The following is a 22,265-nucleotide window of genomic DNA, read 5'->3' as shown; positions in this document are numbered from 1 at the left end:
AACAGCAATTCTTTCAGGGAGACTTTCAACTCACAGTAGCTGTGTCCAAAACAGCCTTCACTGTGAACCTTGGATTCTCACTACCACCATGCCTCCAAAATCAGTCTGGTCGAGCTTTGAAAGAGAGGCTTAAGATGTAGGCAGAACTAGCTCCTAAAGAGGGTAAGAGGTGATGAGGCAGATCCTAGGAGGCTGTCACAGGGATGGCAGATTCTAGCTCTAGGGGACTGTACTCCTGTCTCCTTCCTCTACCATCCGTGGTAGACATGACTCATCGATCACCAAACTCCATTCTGTTGAAACCAAATATGGCTTCAGAATCCTTCTTAGCACAGTAGTTTCAGAATCCTCCTAGCACAGTGCTCCAGGCAGCCATCGTTACATGACTTGAGTTGACACTCTCTGCCCCGCCCAGCTTTTCTTTCTTCATCTGTGTCTTCCAAAACCTGGATCTGAAGAACCGAATTCCAAATCCAGGCATGGCTGCTCACAGCAGGCTCGCCATGCCTCTCCTTACTCCGCTTGTACCTATTGCCTGAGCCCCGAGCCCCAGGCTTATTTTTGGAAGCCTGGGTGTCAAAACAAGTTGGCTAGCTGTATGTTCCCTGATGCTGATGGGAGCTTGACAAGCTGTAGCCTGGCTTTAATTCCTCATGTTGAAGCATTAAATGTCAGGAGCTCAATTAACATTTTCATTATTGCATTTTTATTGTGCTCTTACATAGGCTACAGATGTGTGGGAGCTAACATTCCCTTCCCTGCTATTTTTAAAGGAAAAATATCAACCTCAATGATAAATTATTACATGTTTAAGGTACCTTCCTAGTTCTCAAGACCTCCCCGAATGCACATCAATATCAGAACATGGTTCAATCATTTTGTTTACTCATTCATTTATTCCACAATTATTTGTTGAGCAACTAACTTCTAAGTTTGGGGGTACCATTCTGGGCTCTGAGGTTGTGCGGGGAAACTTGGGCAATGTAGATAGAATGGAAAGTCTTAAGCAGTTTTTTTCTTTAAAAAATAAACATAACCCACAAGGTGATGAAGTGCAGGAGGAAGAAAAAGAAGGGAGGAGAAAAACAGAGGGTGTGAAAAGGTAGAGCAGTAAGGGTGGTCAGTCTAGGCATAAACCAGGTGACTTCTCCTGCCATATTGGATGGCCAGGGTCTGCTGAGTACTGTCCTCTTCTTCTGGGAACTCTGTAATTTTGGTTTCATAGTTTATACTGCTGGATCACTTAATTTCCTGGCACTCAAGAAACATGTTGAGAAGTTTAAGTTGGAAACACACCCACACCCACACACACTCAGTTTTTCCTAGGCTACTATTATACATGAAGAGGAAGGTGTTCCTAGGCCAGTTTCTCCATACATGTCTGCTCTTCCACTCTCTGCCAACGTCAAGATCAATGTTGAAGAGATTACTGGTACACAGAATGAAGAGTTCCAGAGAGTCAAGCTAATCAATATTTGGTCTTTGAGTCTCACCACTTAAAGACACATCCCTGTCATATTACTTATGTATTCATTTTTCCCATATTGGATTATCTTCCAGCTGGGTTTTTGATACGACACCAAGAGAGAGATTGTACACATCCGCTCTAAACACAACTTAGAAAATCTTTCCTCCTCCAACCCCAAGCACATGTCATCTATAAACTGCCTGACAATTTCCAATGATCTGCTCTGTTTCAGGCAACATTGGTCCAGAGCTCTCCTATACTGATATCAGTGTGTTCATCTCTTCTGATGGGGGCAACACATGGAGACAGGTAAATGTGGGATTTGGGGACAGGGAAGAGGCATTTAGGGCAAGTTCTGCCAACATCTCTCTTCCCTCTAGATTCTCAGTCTCATTATGACTTCTTGGGTGCAAAAAAAATTGAAGCAGCTGTTCTATTTGGTCCATGTAGCTGGCAGATTAGATGGGCCATGGGGTAAAATGGGATGAGCTGGGCAGGGAATAAGAAGAACTGGAATTTTCCCAATTTGTTCATTCTGTCATTCAGCAATATGTATGGGGCAGTCATCAGGGGCTGTGTACCACGCTGGTGTGGCGGGGGGACACCACCAATAAAACAGTGTTTGTCATCAGCATGCCATGGGATCTTGGCAAGTAGGTCTCTTGACCTTTCTGGATCTGTTTCTTTATCTACAAGAGGAAGAGGGTAGAATACTAAGACCAGAAAGTCTTGTGGAAGTCTGTGGTGGGTGAAGTATTGTGTAGGACCAGCTTTAATTAAGTAAGAGACAGCTTAATAAATACATGGCCATATGAAAAATTAATTCGATTTTACAAACTTTTTATTTTTGCAGCTCTAGCCAATAGAACTTTTGGCAATGATGAAATTATTCTGTATCTTTGCTGTCCCATGTGGCTATGAAACACTTGAAATGTGGCTCCTGTGATAGAGGAACTGAATTTTTAATTTTATTTATTTTAATCAATTTAAATTTAAGTTGTCTCACATGGCTTCTATATTGGACAACAACAGCTTTATGCAGCGTCAACTCGGTGTCAAATATAAACCTGAGGAGGTGGCTGAATACTCTGGAGTCCTCAGGGAGCTCAAAATTAAGCAGAGAAAACAGGTCCATAAATAACTAACTATAGTTTAGACTGATTGCATGATTTTAGTGGCATTGTGAGCTTGCAGAGAAAAGGGAGGAATTAATTCTACTTGGGGAGACTGAGAAAGACCTCACAAGAAGAGCTGGCATTTTACTAAGTCTTCAAGACGAGAAGGTTTCTATCTGAAGAAGACAAAGGTTTGGGTCCCTTAGGGAAGATTATCATGGCCGTCACCAACATCATCATCGCCACCCCCATTGTCACCACTGTCACTACTACCACTATCAAAAATAAAAAAAAGTTACCAAGGACCTACCAGGCACAACCACTATGTTAACTATGATTAGGCATACAACAAAGAATAAGTTAAGATTTCTGCTCACCAGGCCATAATCAGGTAGATGAGGAACAGACACAAAAATAAGAACATGCCTTCAACATATTAAGTGCCAAATCAGGTCGAAACTGGAATGTAAACTCTTCTGGTACAGAAACTCCCAACAGACAAATCATTGTCCCTCCAATACAAGAAATAGTTCACCTGACCAGGTGGCTACAGCGACATTCCTTCCTTGTGTCGTCACTACTTTGGTTTTCCTTCTTCTTTTCCCCAATAACTAAGGATTCCAGCTTCTAGTGCTGGGCAGGGCAAGAGTTAGTAGGGGCCAGAATGATAGTATCAAGAGGAAAGTGTGACGACAATAACATCTCTCCCCTCCTCAGTGCCAAGAATTTTCTCGCCCTTGGACTTAAACCCAGCCTTTTTATTATGTGGATTATCAGAGTCCACCTTTGAACTCTGGAGAGAAAAGCTAGCATTGCTGGCTCAGAGTCTTTGTTTATATCTGGCATATAATTGAATAATCCTTAAGTCTTTTGTGCAGTAAGGCTCATCATTAGTGTGGACATTTATATTTCCTTAAAAGGAAAATATGGGAAAGAAAACTATTTGAGAGGGTTCAGCCTCAGAGTCCACTTATGTTTCTCTGTGGTTTATGTAGAGGAGATCTCATTCCTTCTATCCCCTCCCTTTGAAATCTGCTTACACCTTCTTACCCCTTCTGGTATGTCTCACTTAACCTACCATCCCAATCTGACCATCTAGGCTGTGAGAGTCACCATTAGTGGTTAAGGGCTAGAGGAATTCTCCAATTCCACTTTCCTCTAGAAGATCTATATCCAGAGGAGAGAACTGGCTCTCTGATGGGGAAATATTTTTCCTGTCTTAGGTTGCAGATTTAAATGTCATCAATGATAGCAGCTTTGCCCTATGGAGGGTTAGGTCTGAGCTAAGGCTCCAAGACTTGCATCATGGTAGGTGCTTAGTAGGTACCAATGTAGATGGGATGGATGGGTGACTGAATGAGTGAGTGAGTGAGTGGATGGATGAATGGATAATGGACAAGTGGATGAATCAAGGAATGAGTAACTCTAGGTCCCAAGAAGCACTGGGTCCCAGTGAGCATTTAGTGTAAGGATCCCCAAGTACCAAACTTAAATCTTCATCCAACTTGCCTGGGAATCTAGGAGGTGGTGGCTAAGTCTGAGAACTCAGTCGTTACGTAGACCATAATGTCTACATGTCTAAAAGGAATTGTCCTTTAATTTCCTAGGTAATTTATAAACACACTGCAAGACACAGACCATTTATAAATTAGCAAATATCTCATTTGAAGAGATGAAAAGGAGAAAGCTGAGAAGTAACTTACTCAGATAAAAGGATGGGGAAGCTTTTTTGAAGTCCTCTTTTCCTTTGGGTTATCTAGTTAAGCATGCCTCGACCTCTTGTAGTACACTAGCTCACAGGACTAGGGGAAAGAGCCCCGAAAATGCCACTTGGGAAGCCTAGGGAGGCTTATTTGTTCTCTGCAAGCCCATTTCCTCATCTATTACATGAGGAGGACAGTACTTGCCAAACTCCCAGATTTGGTTGTTGGAAGGCTCAGAACCTGGATGAAATGATGTATGTGAAAGACTTTGTAAACCGTCGAGCACGATGTGAATGTAAGGCATTACTGTGATTGTTGTTATTGTTGTTGTTCCAGATCTTTGATGAAGAGTACAATGTCTGGTTCCTAGACTGGGGTGGCGCCCTCGTGGCCATGAAACACACACCTCTGCCAGTCAGGCATTTGTGGTAAGGACAGCTCCCTACCCTATTAATGAGCAACTTTTTAGTGGAAAGGGCTGGGACAAGTTATTCTGCATGGTTTTGTACCCATTTCCCCATCTCTTCATCCATCCACCCATTTAATGTACACGGTGTCATCTAACTCTTAGGTAGCGTTAGAAGGTCAGGTAATTTAGATGGGAAGTTTGATGAATACAGTGGGATCGTAGGCATGGGTGTTCGGATAAGGCAGAAATGAGCAGGAAGGACCTGTAAGTTCAAGCAGCCAAAATTAAGAATCCAAAATATAGGAGCTGGATATTGCTGCAAGGAGGAGGTTAGGTGCATGTAGCAAATGCTAAGTTCAGCTCTAGATCAGTTGAATTTGAGATATCTACGAATATTCAAGCAGAGATGATGATTAGTTGTCATAATTATTCAGCCAAAGGTTAAGAGAGAGGTCTAGGAGGACACTTCAGACTTGGAGTTACTAGCCATTAGGTGGTAGTTAAAACCGTGTCAGTAGGCTGTGCACCTCAGGAAAGTGGGTGCAAAGAGGAGGAAACAGGGACTCCTGTGGAACACTGTTGGATACGAACATGCAGAGCAGGGGAAGAAGTTATGGAACAAACTAAGGAGAAATAGCCAAAAAAGATGAAAAACACAGGAGAAATGTTTCCATGGGTGCTGAAGGAAAGGGTGATCAATAGCACCAAGTTCTATATTTAGATCATCAGTTACAGAGTGAAAACAATCTAGAATTCAGCAGTATAGGAGGTCACTGTTGATTGTTTGTCAGGGTAAGTTCAAAAGAGAAGTGGGGTTGAAAGGTAGATTGCAGCACAGGAATGAATGATTAGCAGTGGAGCCAAGACAGCGTCGGTAACTCTTCCCAAGAAAGCAGATTATGGGATGACGGTGAGTGTGTACACGCAAGACCCTCCAGGGAGGACAAAGAGTTCAGTGAGAAAGTATGATGGTAATGAGGACGGTGATGATGATGATGATGATGATGCTTTGGTTTTGGCAGGGGATGGATAAGTATCATATATGTTTATTTCCTGATGGGAAAGAATTTCAGGCTTCAGATTCAGCAGAATGAATATTTGAGTAAATATTTGGCAGTAAGGGTATATTATTTATAATACAGTTGTTGGGATTTGCCATGGGCTGGAAGATGGGCACTGGCATAACTCCCAGGACCTTGACTTTGGGAGACTGACCCTTTTAGAATAAGAGTTCTACTTGGAAGCATCAGATTGTAATGAGGGGAAAAAAATCAGCTTTGGATCCCCAGGTACACAATCCAAGCTTCTGCCACCTTGGCAAGGACTTAAGAAAGTTTCTCTTAGTTTGGTCATTTATAAAGTTAACATCATTTGTTAAAAAAAAAAAAATGCTCTGCCAACTCAAGCATGAGCTTGAAAAAGTTCCCGATGTAATTGTTTATCATCCTTTCACTATCATTTGCGTCTAGAATCAGAAGAGTGGAATTACTTGATAGTAATGATAGTCAGCATTCACTGAGGGGTTATTAAATTCCAGGCACTGTTCTAGACCCTTTACATGAATTATCTAAGTTAATTCTTGCAGCCACACTATGCATGTGGGTACTCTTTCTATCATAGCACTAAAATGCAGGCGTATTAAATACTTGCTCAAAGTTACACAGCTAGTACCTGCCAAGTTGAGTCTCTCTCATGAATGCTCTTCAGTTTTACCTGCGAGTTTTCCAGATATTTTAATGAGTACACAGAGGCTTATCACATGGTTGCTGCCCTCTGGATGGGGTGGGGGGGATCATTGTCAAGATAAGGAGTTTAGACAGTCCACATAGTACCAGATATCAAAGCAATGTCAGGAAAGTAACATTTCTTGGCTGTTATCATTAGGTTCTAAGCACTCTATCTAAACCTTGATCTAAACCTCGATGAGATGATTGAAAAATGTCCTGCAGACAGACCTAGCTGGCAGATTTCTTCCCCTTAGGTCCTAGGAGACGGAGTGGCATCCCCATTTGTATCTGATGGTCACTGTCCTGCTCCCCCTCCTTCATTTTGGTGGAAGACTTAGAGCTCACTTCATGATTGTTTTTTAGAGACTTTTACACAAAGGTTGCCTTGTCTTAAGGAGAAGAAGAGTTTGTTATTTTCATCATTTCTTTTGGTGATGGAAGAGGAGAGTATGTTTGGCATGGAAAGAGTGTACGGAGCAGAGGGACCACAGAGGGCTTTGGCTTTGGCGAATCTTAACATCCTTATGTCTGATCATTCAGTCTTTTCTGCAATGGTGTCTCTCCGGAAACCTGATCACTTCCAAAAGGAACACTTGCCTAGAGGTTTCTGGAGGGAAACCATCCAAGTTGGTTAAATGATCTCATAAGTCACTCAGGGATATGTAAGTATGTAGAATCAAATCCTGCCTCTCAAAGTCATGAATACAAAGTTTTGAGTTTTCCCTTATTCCATGAAATATCTTTTGTTGGTTAAAAAAAAAATGTTATAGCTCCGAAAAAATAGCTTCGTTCCTATCAAATTTCCTCTTATGGTAGTAATGATAATTCTACCTCCATTTGTTCACCTACTTCAATTTATAAAGTATTAAAGATGACTTTTCAAACTTAGCTTTGAAATAAAATTTTCTCCATTTACAGGATAGTGACACTGTCGTTTATAATAAATACTGCCAATGTCCCCTTGAACTTAGATACGTCCCACGACTTCTGCTTACTTGTCCATCTATGAATGCCCTTCTCTGGAAACAGTCCTTGCAGTGGTTAAATGCCAGCTATGGAGGACCTGTGTTAGAAAACAAAGACAAATGACTCACTGGGGAACTCACCTTGGTACTTCTCTTTCGAGGCTAAGTGAGTGTTTCATAAGGGCTCGACCGTATCATTATCATCAATGTTTCCTTACAAACTCCTTGACTGATTCTGTCTCTGGCTGGCTTCTGAGTTGCAAAGCTTGGGAAACTCAAATGCAGTGTTTTTGTCACCAGTAGCTTCTGTCTGAGTTCCTACCTTCAGGGTAAACAAATGGCTCATTTGAAGTGGAAGAAAGGTTAAGTAACCTGTTCATTGTTCTTTTCTGTAGTTGGTCTCACTGACATTATTTGGCAGCGTATACAGATGTATGTATATTTGCACAGGAAAAAAGACACCGGCCCACCCACTCTCACACAAGGGTATAATGGCTCTCCAATTTAAATAATAGCTACATCGCCTTTCAGAGAAAATGGGAATCATAATTGAAAAGCTGGGGGAACTTTAGCGAGGCTAACAAGGCATGCTGTTTCCTATAAATTGAAATGATAGGTAGCTAGCTATGCATGAGGACAAAACAGCATACAGATGAAACCATCTGTTTGTGACCGTGTATGTTTAGATGCATAGAGATTAGAACCTAAATGCTATTTCAGGTGAGCCCTCCGTCCGGTGTCACCAGTTTTAGCTTTGTACTTTAGAAGCGTTAGAGTGAAGGAACAATGCCGCCCCACGGAATGCAGCGCTCTGATGAAAACTCACAATAGACGGAGCTCGTAATCAGCAGGTAGATGGGGTCCTACTGTCTGTCTAGCCCTGACAAGCCATCAGTGTCTCCTTTCAAAGGGATGTTCTTGGAAACTGAAAGCAAAACATCACCTGGCCTTTTTTGTTCCTTTGTTTTTCTATAAATGGTTGTGAATGCTGGCCATTTGCTCAGGGAAACGTTCACATGAAATAACAGTTCCAACCGATGTGAGTCTTTGAGAAGAGAAAGTGCATGTGCTCTTCTGAAAGGGCTTCCGTGGGGCTACAGTGCCAACACCTTGTGTCTTTGAGGTGACATAAAATGGAGCAATGCACCTCACCAAGGGGAGGAACACTGATCCTCGGTGACCATTGTGACTGTACTTCTGTGCTAGAGAGTTCTGGGGAGGCCTCTGATTGTTCTTGGCAGATTCTGTTCCTTTTAGTAGAACTCATCTCAACAGCATAACACCATAGACGCATGGAGTGCAGGAGGGTCTCGGAGGACAAGGGTCTGGTTTCACACGTAGTACAGCAGGCATCTCTGACACCTGAGAGGGTTACCCCACTTCATCAGGACAGCGCAGGGCTGACCAACTTGCAGGTGAGCCCCCACCTTGTCTATTGGCTTTGGTTGTTAGAAAGATTGTTTCTGTGCTGAGCAGTAGTGAATCTACTTGTAATTTCTGTTCACCAGTCTCTGTTCTGCTGCCCAGACCTACGCAGAGTAAATCTGCTCCAGAATTGTGTGTGATTTGTAGTGTCCTACACCTGAAAAGGACCTCAGGAGCTGGCTTTGTTCAGGCTTTCCAAGTTCTGGAAAATGACCAGATATACAATTCAAGGCAGATTCTGTGCATTTGTTCATTTATTTCTTACATATTCATTGAGTATATGCTATTTACCTGGCATGAGCATCGGGGCTGGGATATACCAGTGAAAATGACAGAATACTTGGGAACTTACATCCTTGTGTGGACATTTGACTTTCCTTTTTAGAACAGTTATAAGAATAGAAATCTTTTCTACCTAAGCCTCTCTGTATTTTTAATTGATACTTTCGTGTGTTTTTATCCACATTCTCTCTGATTTCATTCACAGACATTGCCCCTTTCCAATAGGCAACAAACAGAATTATTTTTATGTGTTTAACTATTTGGAAGCTTTCTTACTAAAAAAAAGTTAAAAGGCAATGGTAAATTATTCAGCCCCTTTTCTTTTTTCCCTAAACTATCTTCAATTCATATAATCTGTTTCTAGAACAACCTGTTTCTTACTTTTAATCACACTGATTGTCAGTTTTCTACAATGATTGAAACTGAACATAGCACTCAGGATCTGGTGGAAGGTTAATGCCTTTTATTATGCACGCTGTCTATCTGTGAACACATACTAAACTCACGGTGGCTTGTTTACCTCTCACAATAGAGATGTTGCTGGAAAATATTTACCTTGTGATTGACAATCACTTCAGGTCATTATTTGTGGTTTTTGTTTTTTGGGGGTTCTTTTTGGTCAGATTGAGTTTTTCATTAGTTACTCTTTTTCCTTTCTCTGGCTGTGGGGCTCTTTTTTTCTTTCTCTCTTTCAAATTAAGCATTCTGCTTTAAGTTGGTCCTACCTTATAAGTGACTTTCAGATCTACAGCCCTGGTTTTGATCCAGAAATCAGGATCGGTCAATCCAAAGGATTTCTTCACAGTGTCATGGTGTGGAAATCCAACAAAAGCATCTCAGTGGACCAAGCAGAAACTAACAAGTAAACAGCAAGTTTTGCTTCTCCTGTTCTCCCCATTTCCCCATCTTAATTACTTAATCCCCCAATCCATGCTGTCTGTGATTTCTTTCTTTTGTTCAAGCAATCTGTATACATTCTATTGCCAAATCCTATTAACTTCACCTGTAAAAATATTCTAAATCTTCCCATCTCCTTTCTGTCTCCACTATTAAAACCTTTGTCCAAACCCCTTCTCTTACTCGGTCTCTTATAATGGCCACCCCCTCCCCATTCATCTCCTTGTATCCAATTTGGGCCCCTGGCAATCCATTCACCACAAAGAAATAAAAGTTGTCTTTTAAAGGTTAAATTAATTCACATCTCTCCCATTTCAGCTGGAAGCAAGGTCCTCTGTAGCCCAGCCCAGCCTTCTTCTCTTGACTCTATTTCCTTCTCTTAACTCCTTTCCCACTAACCTTCAGCCACTAACCATCTCTCTGTCCTTCCCACCAGATCTGCCCTCAGGAACGGCTCTCACCTTGATCTTTGCATAGGCAGCTCCTTGTTGTTGTTCAGATCTCAGTTTAAATGTCACCTCCTCAGAGAGGATCTTTCTTAAATTTTCCATACAAAGTAGCTATTCACTCACTGCATCATATCATCCTGTTTTAGTTACCTCCGTGACATTTTTTCCTAACATATATTTTTGTGTCTGTTTATCTGCATACTGCTTGTCTCCTCAAACTAGAACCTAAGTTCCACTGAAGCCAGGACCTTCGCTTTCTTGTTCAATGCTGTATCTCTAGAACAGAGCCCACGGCCAGACCAGGCGCAGAGTAGATAGACATCAGTAAATATTTGATAAATGAATTCTATTTTATTTCAGTTTTTTAAGCTTTGCTTCTTGTTTTATTGCAAATTGGCTTACTTTAAATTTTTTTTCTTCCAGTTATATTGAGCTATAATTGACATACAGCACTGTATAAGTTTAAGGTGTACAACATAATAATTTGACTTATATACGTCATAAAAGGGTTGCCACAATATCTTTAGTGAACTTCCACTATCCCAGGTAGATACAAAACGAAAGAAATAGAAAAAAATTTTTTTCCTTGTGATAAGGACGCTTAGGGTTCACTCTCTTAACAACTTCATATATAACCTATGTGGAGCCGGCTTGCCCTCTCTGGAGTCAGAAAACCCTCGCTCCTGGGCTCTCTGTGTGCCTGGAGCCTATGGACACCTTAACCCTACTCCCCACTGCAGGACCCTCCGCATACCTACGTGTCATGCTGGAAATAAAATGGCTTCTCTTGCTGTGTGTTTACCCTGACAAAACTCATCCCCCCAGGAGATAACCTGTCTCATAGTACCCTAAGCCTAATCCTACCCTCACACCCTGCCCTTATCAAAGCCCTAAAACCTACTGTTCAGGGAAGTCCCTGACAGATCTTACAACCACTCAGGTACCTGTGCAGAAACTACTCCTTGTGTGCGCTGCCCCCCTCCCCCCAGTAAAAGACCCAGCACACCCATCCCCGGTGCTCACGCTGGCACCTCTCCCCTCTGTGGCCCAATGGTGCTTATACAGCGTACCTCCTAACCGTTCCGAAACTCTCTCGGTCTCTGGTAATTCTGTACCAACCTGCGTGTCACCATCATGGTGTTGTGTGCCCACAACAAGCTATAGCAGTGTGAATTTTGTTTATCATGTTGTATATTACACCCTAGTACTTGTTTATATTTTTTTTCCTTCTTTCTCCTTTTTATTTTTTAAATTTTATTTTTTTATTCTTATTTTTTGTTGACGAGTAGTCAATTCACAATGTTAGTTTCAGGTGTACAGCAAGGCAGTTCAGTTACACGTATTCATACAAACATATATATATATTTTCAGTTTCTTTTTCATTATGGCTCATTTTATTTCAGTTTTATAGTCCTGTCTTGCCACTGTTTACAGGTCAACTGGAACTTTACCCCTGTGTCCTTGAGTATTGGCAATGCTACCAATTGAGCTTCACCTGTGGGCTTAGTAAGGCATTCCAAATCCCTCTGTCTTGGCCATTAATGAGCTATTGAATTATAGAGGAGAAGATGGATCCCATTGCGTTATCATTCAATTTAGTTGCCTCAGAACATCTAAAAACTAAGGAAGAGTAGCTCTCCTGAATGGTAGGCCATTCAGACCCAAGTTTCTGATAGTCAAGTGATTAAAGTTTCTAATGTATTTTTTGGACTATTTTTTAGGATTTTTGTGTTGCTTTCAGTAACTATCTCAGCCTGAGATATTCAGGTGTTAGAAATTACTGATCTCAGAAGGTCACCTGAAGGGCACAATCCTGTGCTCCCGAGTGGTGTTGCCCGTCAGTGAGTTAGAGGGTGCATTCCTTACCCTGGCTCTGGGGAACTGTCCCCTTGTTTATGCTGATTTTATGTCTTCCTTAGACTTTGGCTATTGGATATGCTAGCTTTCCCACCTGGATGTTAGCATTTCTTCTCCTCTTTTTTTTTTTTTTTTTTTTTTCGCTGCTCCCATTCTTCCAGAAGAAGCTTTTGCTCCTTCCATATGAATTCAGTTTGCACAGCATGCTTTTATCTTCCACAGTGCCTCTCTCCATCTTGGGCTTAGTTTTTCTTTGGAGCCTCCATCTCAGAGCTCAGAGCTCAGAAGGCTGAGATGGTCCCTCTGTTTCTACTCCTTGTTGTCTTATCTTCATGTATGGAGTTAAGATGACTGTCCTCTGCCCTGCTGTTAATGGCAGTGGTGTGAAGTCTCCTCCTTCCCTGGAATGCTGGTGGCACTCACTGCATTTTTCTCTGCTAGTTCAATAACTGACTTTCACCAGTCAGGGAACTCAGAGAATGAGACAAGGACAGGTGCCTTTCTCCACTTTGACTTCTTTCTATCAAGACGATAATCAATCCAAAGTCATCAAAGCAAACAAACAACAACAGAAAAACTAAACAGAATTTTTTTTTCACCCCCTGGACTTACCAGCCAGAGTTAAGTAGTGGCCATGACATACTTTGAGACTCCAGTGATGATTTTAGGAACCAAGTGGGTACGTGGCATGAAAGGTGAATCCATTCCTAATGACACTCTTGATTTCACTTTTGAAATGAGAAATTTATTTCCAAGAAAAGAAGTTCAGATCTGCCCAAACTTCCTTTGGTTCAGCTTTGATGATTATCCAGCCTATTGGAAACAAAAGGCTGAAATGACCAAGTCCTTAAAGGTCAAGACAATATTGTTGACTATCATCATTGTGCTGTACATTAAATCTCCAAGAACTCATTCATCTTGCATAACTGAAGCTTTGTACCTTTGACCAACATCTCCTCATTTCTTCCTCCTGCCCATCCTCCACTCCCATCCCCTCAGAAACCCGGTTCATTGTGGCCTACTTTTCACTATATGTATATATGTGTGTGTACATATAGTTATAAACTTTAAATACATGCAATTTTATATGTCAAGGCTATTGCAATAAAATTGTTTCTAAAGTCCAGAGAAATACCGGTCACTTTTATGACCACTGCCTGCTTTTTGTTTGTGGAAGTAGGCCTAGGTAGAACATAAATACAAAAATTGTTGTATGACAGACTGGTTTTTCTAGCTGGGTAAAGAGATTGCCTTTCCAATTTTTTAAATCAATATATTTGGGAAGAGAGGATAAGACAGAAAGAGACAGAGGTTAAGAGAGACAAGTAAATATGTGGAGAATGGGCTGAGCAGGTTGACTAGTAATGGAGAAAGAGGCTGTCACATCCAGTACATGGATGCCAGTGTAGGCCATGCTAGAAAAATGATTGGATGGATTAGAAGAGCTTCCTTATCATTCCTTATTTTTTAATTCATGTTTATTTAACATTTATATCATAGCATGCGCCATTGTTTCTGATAATTACTAGGAATGCAAAAATGAGTAATATGATCTTTGATCTCAAAAAGATCACAGTTCAGTGGGAAAGTCAGACATTTTTTGAAATTATGGATATAATATCAGGTAAGGAGCATTGCCATAAAGATATGTAGGTAGTGTTAAGGGGTCAGTCAATGAACAGGACATGCATGACTCCTGAACTCCCAAGACTAAAATGTTGAACTTGAGGGGTTCAAGATGAATTAAGAAGTCATCACTCAGCACTATGCTAGGGGAAGGCTGGGTATTGTTGGAAATGAGAGTTTCTACAGTTGAACTCGGAGAATCCTGGGTTGTGGAGTCAGAGAAGAATTAAGAATTAACCATGCCAAGAAGGATCACAGGAAATGAAACAAATACAGCTGCCTTGGGGAAGGAGGGGTGTCAGGAAAAGCTGTCAGAGGAGATGGGCTTTGGGCTCTGTCCTCTGGTTAAGTCAAGGGACAGTAGGGCGCTCAGGAAAGGGAAGGACCAGCACTCAGAATTGCTCAGGTCTTCTCCACTAGCTGCATCCCTATAAAGGGTTTTGGAAGCTGTGTCCACAAATAGCCAGACCCTCCTCTTACCATCGACTGATAGATGGAACAGCGTTGGCCAGGACATCTCAGACACTCAATACTTGTCCCTAAAAGACCCTTAAAGTGGCCTCAGGGAGGGAAAATAATACTTCATCCATTCTGAACAAATAGGAAATTGCTATTTTTAAGGTTTGATCGGAAAGACACACAGCTCCCCTCCCATAGGGTACACCCCGCACTACTCAATTTATCTGTGTCAGAAACTCCAAAGGCTGAATTGATTGTGCTGTAAATTGAACCTCGGGTTTCATTCTGGGGACTTGAAATGTGACCCTCCACCCACTAAGCCCTCCTGCCTGGGTTGTTTTTTTCGATTCTAATAGGTTGAAATGTTTCTGCAGCTCTTGGTGCTGTCTCTGCCTGGGCCAGAAAATGCAGTTTTTATCAAATCTCATAATAATATGGGGAGATGCTGAAGATGAATGCCTATTGATGATCCAAACTGCCAGAAAGGGAGATACAGAGGAGAATTTAATAACCTGAAAAATGGTTGCACAAGAGTGGTTTTATTTTCAGCTGTCTCTTCCGTGTACTTGTTTCCAACCCAGGGTGAGTTTTGATGAAGGCCACTCCTGGGACAAGTGTGGTTTCACTTCACTTCCTCTCTTTGTCGACGGGGCTCTGGTGGAGGCCGGCATGGAGACCCAGATCATGACGTGAGTACTTCTTTGGCTGTGGTCAAAAGACGCCCAGAGTCTTGGGTTCTACTTCCGTGGAAGCCACGACTTTCCCCAGGGAAGCTTACAGCAAAGTGCCAAAGTTTTGTTATCTGTAACATGGAAATATTAATGCTTAAACCCACCAATTCGGAAGACTCCTGGCAGGATTAGAGAAGCTGGACTTCTAATTGAAAAGTTATAGTTTATAATGGAATTAAAGCATTGTAACACATTTCCATTGATCCCAAACCCAAGTAGACAGAAAGCTGAAGTCTTTTAGATGTGGTTTTTCTTTTTCCAAAACACTCCAGTCAGGAGCTAGGGAAGGGTCAGAGGGAGCAAAACAGCCAACATACTGAAAACAAGGGATATGTTCAGGGAAACTTCTAGAGTTCATGGTACACACACACACACACACACACACACACACACACACACACACACACACACACACACACACACACAGAGTTGCCATTGCTCCACTTAAGATTAATTTGCTATGAAAATTTTTCTACCCTTCTTTACAATGAGAATAAATGGAGAGGATATAGATCTTAAAGCTGTAAAAAAGCCCTGAAATACTTTCTGAATATTGAAGGAGATAGTAATGTTATGATGTTGTTTTCTAAAAGCATATGAAAATTTAATTCCTAAAAAGTTGATCACCTGTGTGTGTTTGTGAGCATGTGTGTCTGTAGGGGGCCATGAGCGAATTGCTATGGTAACTTACCCTCCACCAGCAACACCCAACCCCACCTCCCTCCACCTCCCCCACTCTCAAGTGCCTGGAATACCTTGCACTTTGTTTGCTGGACAGAAGGAAGGGTGTCTGCTGGGCAAGATTAAGGAGAACTTGCTGTATTGTGGAGTTCGCACAGAAAAGCTTCACAGAATGATTCTGGCCTGGTTTGGGGCTCATCGTTTTACTCTAGGTGCCCCTGCTGTTGTCTTAACCTTTGCATTCATTCATTTCTTGACAGCTTGAATCAGTCTTTGCCTAATATGAGACTGATGAGCTTTGAGGAGGAGGCAAATACAAGAGCAAATGACTAATTCCTGTGCTTTACCTTTTTACCAGAGTGACCAGTTAAAAAAATCTTTTATAACCACAGTTCTGCAGTTTTGATCCAGTGTCATAATCTAGCTCCAGCTTAGACCACTTTGCCATGTCCCTTCCCTCCACATCCATCCTTGTGTCCAGTGGTTGACCAGGGACTCCTTTGAGCTTACCAAGCAGAAGGAACTCAGCCATGATGGAAAATGATACACATATTGGGGAAAACAAAACAACAAAACAACAGGGCAAAAGTCTAATCCCAGGGCTTAGGGCACCTGAGTTAGGATTCTGTATAGTCCTGTAGCTCTGGAATACCTGCCCAGTAGCTCCCCATGCTGGACCACCAGTGCTTCCTGTGTAAAGTTGAATCTCCTCCTCCTTCTTTCTCAAATGTTGATATTCTAAGAATTTTCCCCTTCTTAGGAAGTTCAGCAGGAGCATGGAGAAGGGGTTCCATGTCTATAGGATTTGTCTAGAGAAAGAGTCTGTAGGACTCCCAGTGTCCTCATTATTTAAAGAAGGTTCACAACAGAAAATTTCAGTGGTTCCACAGACTGTCTTTAAAATTATTTGGAACAAAGGCAACAGAGAGTGGTATTTAAGTTATCTTCTTTAATTCCCTCTGAATTTTCCAAATCGCTAGTACAACTTTAACTCCAAGGATGGTGAACTGTGTCTTTTGAAGACTTAACTCTCAAATTGAGCATATGCTGTATGTTAGGCATGTAGGCTCTCTGGTTGGAAATTGAAAGGCATGAGGTCAAACCCTCTGAGGAGCTGCTGTGATCCTCCCAAAGGGTCTAATTGTATTCATAACTGGTATCTTTAGATGCAAACTTGGGTAATGATAGGACTTCTCTGGACAGTTCTGTTGTAAAATGTGAGCAAGCATTTCCTGTAGAATTTGTTGTTCAGGAGGAAGTGAAGCTTTAATCTGAGTTGTTTTCAGTAATTTCTTCTCATTCTCCTAAAATATACCCCCAGTGGAATTGTCTCACCATCTAAGTGTTTAACTAAACTTCCTGTAATAGCAAATGGACTCTATTGGTAAGCTATCAAGTCATTTTATTAATTAAGAGTCAACAATAATTGTACACAAGTTTGGCTGTTGAAGACTGTATTTAAGATATAGTGTGTTACTAATGCTTAGAGTCCAAAGCTTCATCATTTGATGGATACACAGCAACAATATGTCGCATAAATACAAGTCCTGGATGTTCAAAGACAGTATCATAATATAAATTTTATTTCCAAAGTACACATGCTTTGATAAATACACATGTATAGTGAACATATATATATATGCATGCATATATGTGTATATATATATGAACACATATATACATATATATGTGTATAGACACATGCCCACATATACATGTACATATACATATATATACAGAAATTTAGACAAAAGAAATACAATGAGAGAGAAATCTCAAGGATTCAGGGTCCTGGCAAGACCTTCACAAAGTTATAGTATTAAAAAAAAAAATGGTGGTTCCTGTGTGCCTGATACTATTCTAGGTGAACAAACCAGGAAAAAGCCCCTGTCCTCATGGACTTTGCATGCTTGTACATTAAATAAACATGACATACACATGACTCTGTCATGCTACTCAAAACACTCTGCCAAGAGATTGCAATATTTTCTTAATAATCCCAGGAAGCGTATCATGGAATACTAGGAATACCACCATCTTTTTTCATAAGGATCTCTGACCATGTGCTGACTTTTCCAGATTATTTCCCATCCTTCACTTAATCACTAGATATAAAAAGAAAACCTTCCTTTTTTTCTAGGACTTTCTCTAATATGGCCATCAAAGAGTTTCAAGTATTGAGTTCCAAGTTCAGTAAAGCAAAGAACACATATTCAAGACAGTTATGGAATCTGCTCAAATTCATCAAGCCTGATGTGGCTGCTCACCACAATCAAATACAAGAAAAAATTTTTTTGCTGCAAATAGCATTATTTTACTATTTTTTATGGCTGAGTAATATTCCATTGTGCATGCACACGTGCGTGCGCGCACACACACACACAACAATTTCCTTTTCCAGTCATCTGTTGATGGACATTTAGGTTGTTTCCATGTCTTGGCTATTGTATATAGTGCTGCTGTGAACATTGGGGTGCAGGTTTCTTTTTGAATTAGAGTCCATCTGGATATATGCCCAGGAGTGGGATTGCTGTTTCATGTGGTAAGTTTATTTTTAGTTTTTTAAGGAACCTCCATACTATCCTCTATAGTGGCTACACCAACTTACATTTCTACCAGCTGTGTTTGAGGGTTCCTCCAGCATTTATTATTTGTAGACGTCTTAAATCTGACGTGGTCCTAGAATATCGGGCAGTGAAGATATGTATGGTCCTGAAGTCAGGTGTTCCCTGTTTTTGTCCCAAAGAGACATACCGGTCCTCCTTTTATTCTGTTTTCTCCTCATTTCACAATGTGATTTCTCCGGTGTCCTCTGGTGTGAGACCTCCTTGAACGCGTTCCTTGCTTGTCTTGGGGCAGAACTTTGAACCATAGCACATGTACACCAGTCTCTACATGACCTGGCATTCCCCAGCAAGTTTAAGGCCACAGTTCAGCTTCTGTATTCAGGCCATCTTAAATGGTAATTATTTTCTTTTTCTCAGTTTCGGATGGAATTTAGCTGGTCACATGGATGTAAAGGAGAGTGACCTCAGGGCCAAAGCATTCGCTGAATAGACAAGATAGCGCTACTGCTTTTCCTTCCTCTCCAGGAAGACGCCAAGGCGTGTGGCAGAGCTTCTGTCCTCCTCCCCTCCTCCTACCTTGCTTATGGAGATCTTTTAAATGCTAGTAAATAGAAAAGGAATGGGAATAGTGCATCATTTTTTTGTATGAGATTTGAGGCAGAGGTGTTTTGTTCTTCATGGAATTAAGATGAGCCTGGAAGCAATCAACCAACTAAGTATAAACAATTCAAGCTACCTATTTTCAACTTTTTTTTTTAATTATTAAATCTGAAGTTTCTCTGGTATGAAAATGATTCAGGACTCTTTATACAGACGGAAGGGTGGACCCTGGAACGACTGCCAAGAGGCAGTTTCTGTTTCTGCCTTCATTTTGAAAAGGGCTTTAAAACCAAATGGCCCACTAAGGGCGATGAGTACTTCCCTCTCGTGGAATGGCAGTGACAAAGACTAAAGCAGGAGTCCCAAAAATTTAAATATGCCTTAGGAATTTTGAGGACAGAAAGTTCATTTGGGGACAAGGTTGTTTAACCTTACCATTTAACCAAAATCTTATTAATGATATGGGCTATTTGAGTTCTGTATCCTTCCTCTTCCTGTTAACCCTGAGTCCGTAGCTCACCTGGGGTCAAGGAGAAAGACCCTTGGCTCATTCACACTAAGGTTTTATTGCCTTATCTTGTTGCCTTTATTTGGAGGATTTAAATATTTACAAGTTTGTGCTGTTTAATGTTATGTGTTAACTTGACTGGGTCATGGGGTGCCTAGATATTTGGTCAAACATTATTTTGGTTGCGTCTGTGAAGGTGTTTTTGGATAAGATTAGCATTTAAATCAGTAGACCCAATAAAGCAGATGTGGGTGGAACTTATCCAATCAGTTGAAGGCCTGGATAGAACAAAAAGGCTAACTCTTCCCCGAGCAAGAGAATTCCTCTTGCCTGGCTGCTTTTGAACTAGGACATGGCTTTTTCTTGCCTTTGACTCCAACTGAAGCTTCCACTTTTCCTGGTTCTCAAGCTTGGAACTACACCATTGGCTTTCCTGGGTCTCCACTCACCCTGCAGGTCTTGGGACATGTCAAATCCCACAATTTTGTGAACCAATTCCATGTGATAAATGCCTCTCTCTCTCTCTCTCTCTCTCTCTCTCTCTCTCTCTCTCTCTCTCTCTCTCTCTCTCTCTCTTCTCCTATTCATTCTGTTTCTCTAGAGATCCCTGACTACAGCTACATAGTTCATTCATCCAAAAACATTTTCTGAGCTTCTAATATATTTTAGACCCTTTTAAGGGGTATTAAAAAGGTAAATACAATTCTTTGTATTTTTAAGGCACTCTCAGTCCCATGTGTTGGGGGAGATGGGATACACGGTCATCAAGAAAGCCTAGTTATAGAACCTGGATATACGTAGAGGGAAGTGAAAGCTTCCCATGTATGGAAGGTGACAGCTGAGTCAGTCTGGAAGTTTCAATAGCAGTTCACCGGTGGAAAGCCAATTAATAGGCAGTAGGATGTAAGCTCAAAACAAGCACACATTTTTAACAGTTTTGTTGAGTACTGTAACCTCAGTGTCTAAAAGAGTGGGGGTAGACACATGGTAAGAAATTTATTGGTTGAAAGAATGACTTCAAAGCAAAGGAAAGTGCCATGAGAGAGCATGACTTGGTGTTAAGGTGGTGAGACTACAAAGGGTGTTAGGATTATGTTTAGGAATTTGGCTTATATCCAGAGTGATTGTCTTGAACCTGAAAATTTGGAAACACCACCCGTGGAGTGCTTTCCACTGCCATTAGGATAAAGTCCAAAACTCACTGAATGGCCTGGACATCTCTACCCTGAGTCGTCATCTGGGACCTCATTTCTGGCCCCCATGCTCTGACCACTCTTCTCTGATCCACTGGTACCTTCCTGCCCCAGTGTCCTTGTCTGTCTATCCATCTGGAATGTTCTTGCCCTCCCCACTTGAATGATCAGGTTTCTAAGTATCTTTCAGTTCTCAGCTTTAAGAATCAGTTTTTCAGGCATACCTTCCTTTAGCCAGCAGATCAAGTTGGGGCCCCATGCTCTATGCTGTCTTAGACTGATTTTTTTTTCGTTTACAACACTTCAGGAAATACATATTAATGAAGATGGCAGTTTGTGTGGAAGCTTCCCTCTCCCCCTTCATCTGCCCTTCAGACAGACAGACATGTGTATGTATGTAAACACACACACACACACACACACACACACACTTTAAATTCCCTCGAGGGAGGATCTTTGTGTATCTTGTTCTTTGAGTGCGTGTGAATCAGTTTTGTGTGAGCGCTGAGGATGTAACCATGTATATGTGTTGAGTGATTGAATGAAGAAATGAATGAATGAACACATGAATCTTATGGTCCCCAACAATCTTACCACTGTTGTGATTAGAGTGGCTCCTCTGGCCCATGGCTCTAGCATTGTAGGGAGTTGATTATAGCTCCCCAGAGGTTCTGAATTGCTGTAATCAGAATCCAGTAGTTACAAGTTACAGGAGCCTGGGGCTGGGTTGGAATCAGAGCAGTCTGTCTGTGTGCAGACGTGCGTACAGTGGGTGATGGAGGAGGGGGTGGTGTGGCAGGTGGGCGCAGAAGGGCAACTAGACAATGAGGCTGGTCCTGGCAATGACTTCTTATTTCCTCCACCTTCCATAGAATCTCTCGAATTCCTATGTCTCCCAGAGGCCAAAGCCCAGAAGCATGAAACCTCCTAACGCTGTGGCTTTATAGGGGAATTTGTGTGAAGAGACAGCCCCCAGCTTGCAGGCATGGGATTTGCTTACTTTTATTGCTCGTTTTTCCCACTGTCTTTTCAAATGTTATTATTTCAACATCTCCCTGGTAACCTTGACAGGAGCCATCTAGTCTAGTCTAATTCACAGTGAAATGTGACCATTCTTATTACTTAAGGCTGAGAACTGGGTTGGATGATTGACAAGCCGGAGGACCTATTGCATCTCAGGCAGTGACTCTCCAGCTGATGAGATGCCTGTGGCTGTCAGAACGCGCGGACCTCCTTGGTCCGCTGTTGGCCCCCAAATTAGCACTTTAAAGAGCACTCTTTTTTTTCCACTTGGCTCAGATGTGGACTCAGATCGAAAAACACTATTACCCTACAACCTCAAAGCTACGTTTGAAATTCTTTCTTGATAGGAAATGTTTGAACCAATTGGCTATGATTTAGCTGATCTCTGACAGGGGCCAGGGAGAACCTGGCAGCCTCCCAGGGGAAAAAAAAATTCCCAAAGGGTGCGGGGGACTCAGCTTCCCTGGAAGAAAGCAGATGCTTCTGACCAGGAGTGAGCTGCAGCTAACCTGCGTCTGTTCTACACCTTCCTTTGTGTCAGGTATCTCTCCGAGCTCTTTCTCAAACTTGATTTCACTGG

At 41.6% G+C, this 22,265-nt stretch overlaps 1 protein-coding gene across 1 annotated transcript in view; it reads left to right on the top strand.

Moving 5' to 3' along the window:
- Positions 1–22,265, top strand: part of SORCS3 (sortilin related VPS10 domain containing receptor 3) — a 565,499-nt gene that overhangs the window by 478,032 nt on the left and 65,202 nt on the right. The window contains exons 12-14 of the mRNA XM_032490977.1: positions 1,701–1,777; positions 4,623–4,714; positions 14,964–15,071. Of these exons, the coding sequence (XP_032346868.1) occupies positions 1,701–1,777; positions 4,623–4,714; positions 14,964–15,071 (277 nt within the window). The remainder of the gene's footprint in view (positions 1–1,700; positions 1,778–4,622; positions 4,715–14,963; positions 15,072–22,265) is intronic.

This window comes from Camelus ferus, chromosome 11 (genome assembly GCF_009834535.1).
Source record: "Camelus ferus isolate YT-003-E chromosome 11, BCGSAC_Cfer_1.0, whole genome shotgun sequence".
Classification (NCBI taxonomy): Eukaryota; Metazoa; Chordata; class Mammalia; order Artiodactyla; family Camelidae; genus Camelus; species Camelus ferus.
This window is presented reverse-complemented; position numbering and strand designations above follow the sequence as displayed.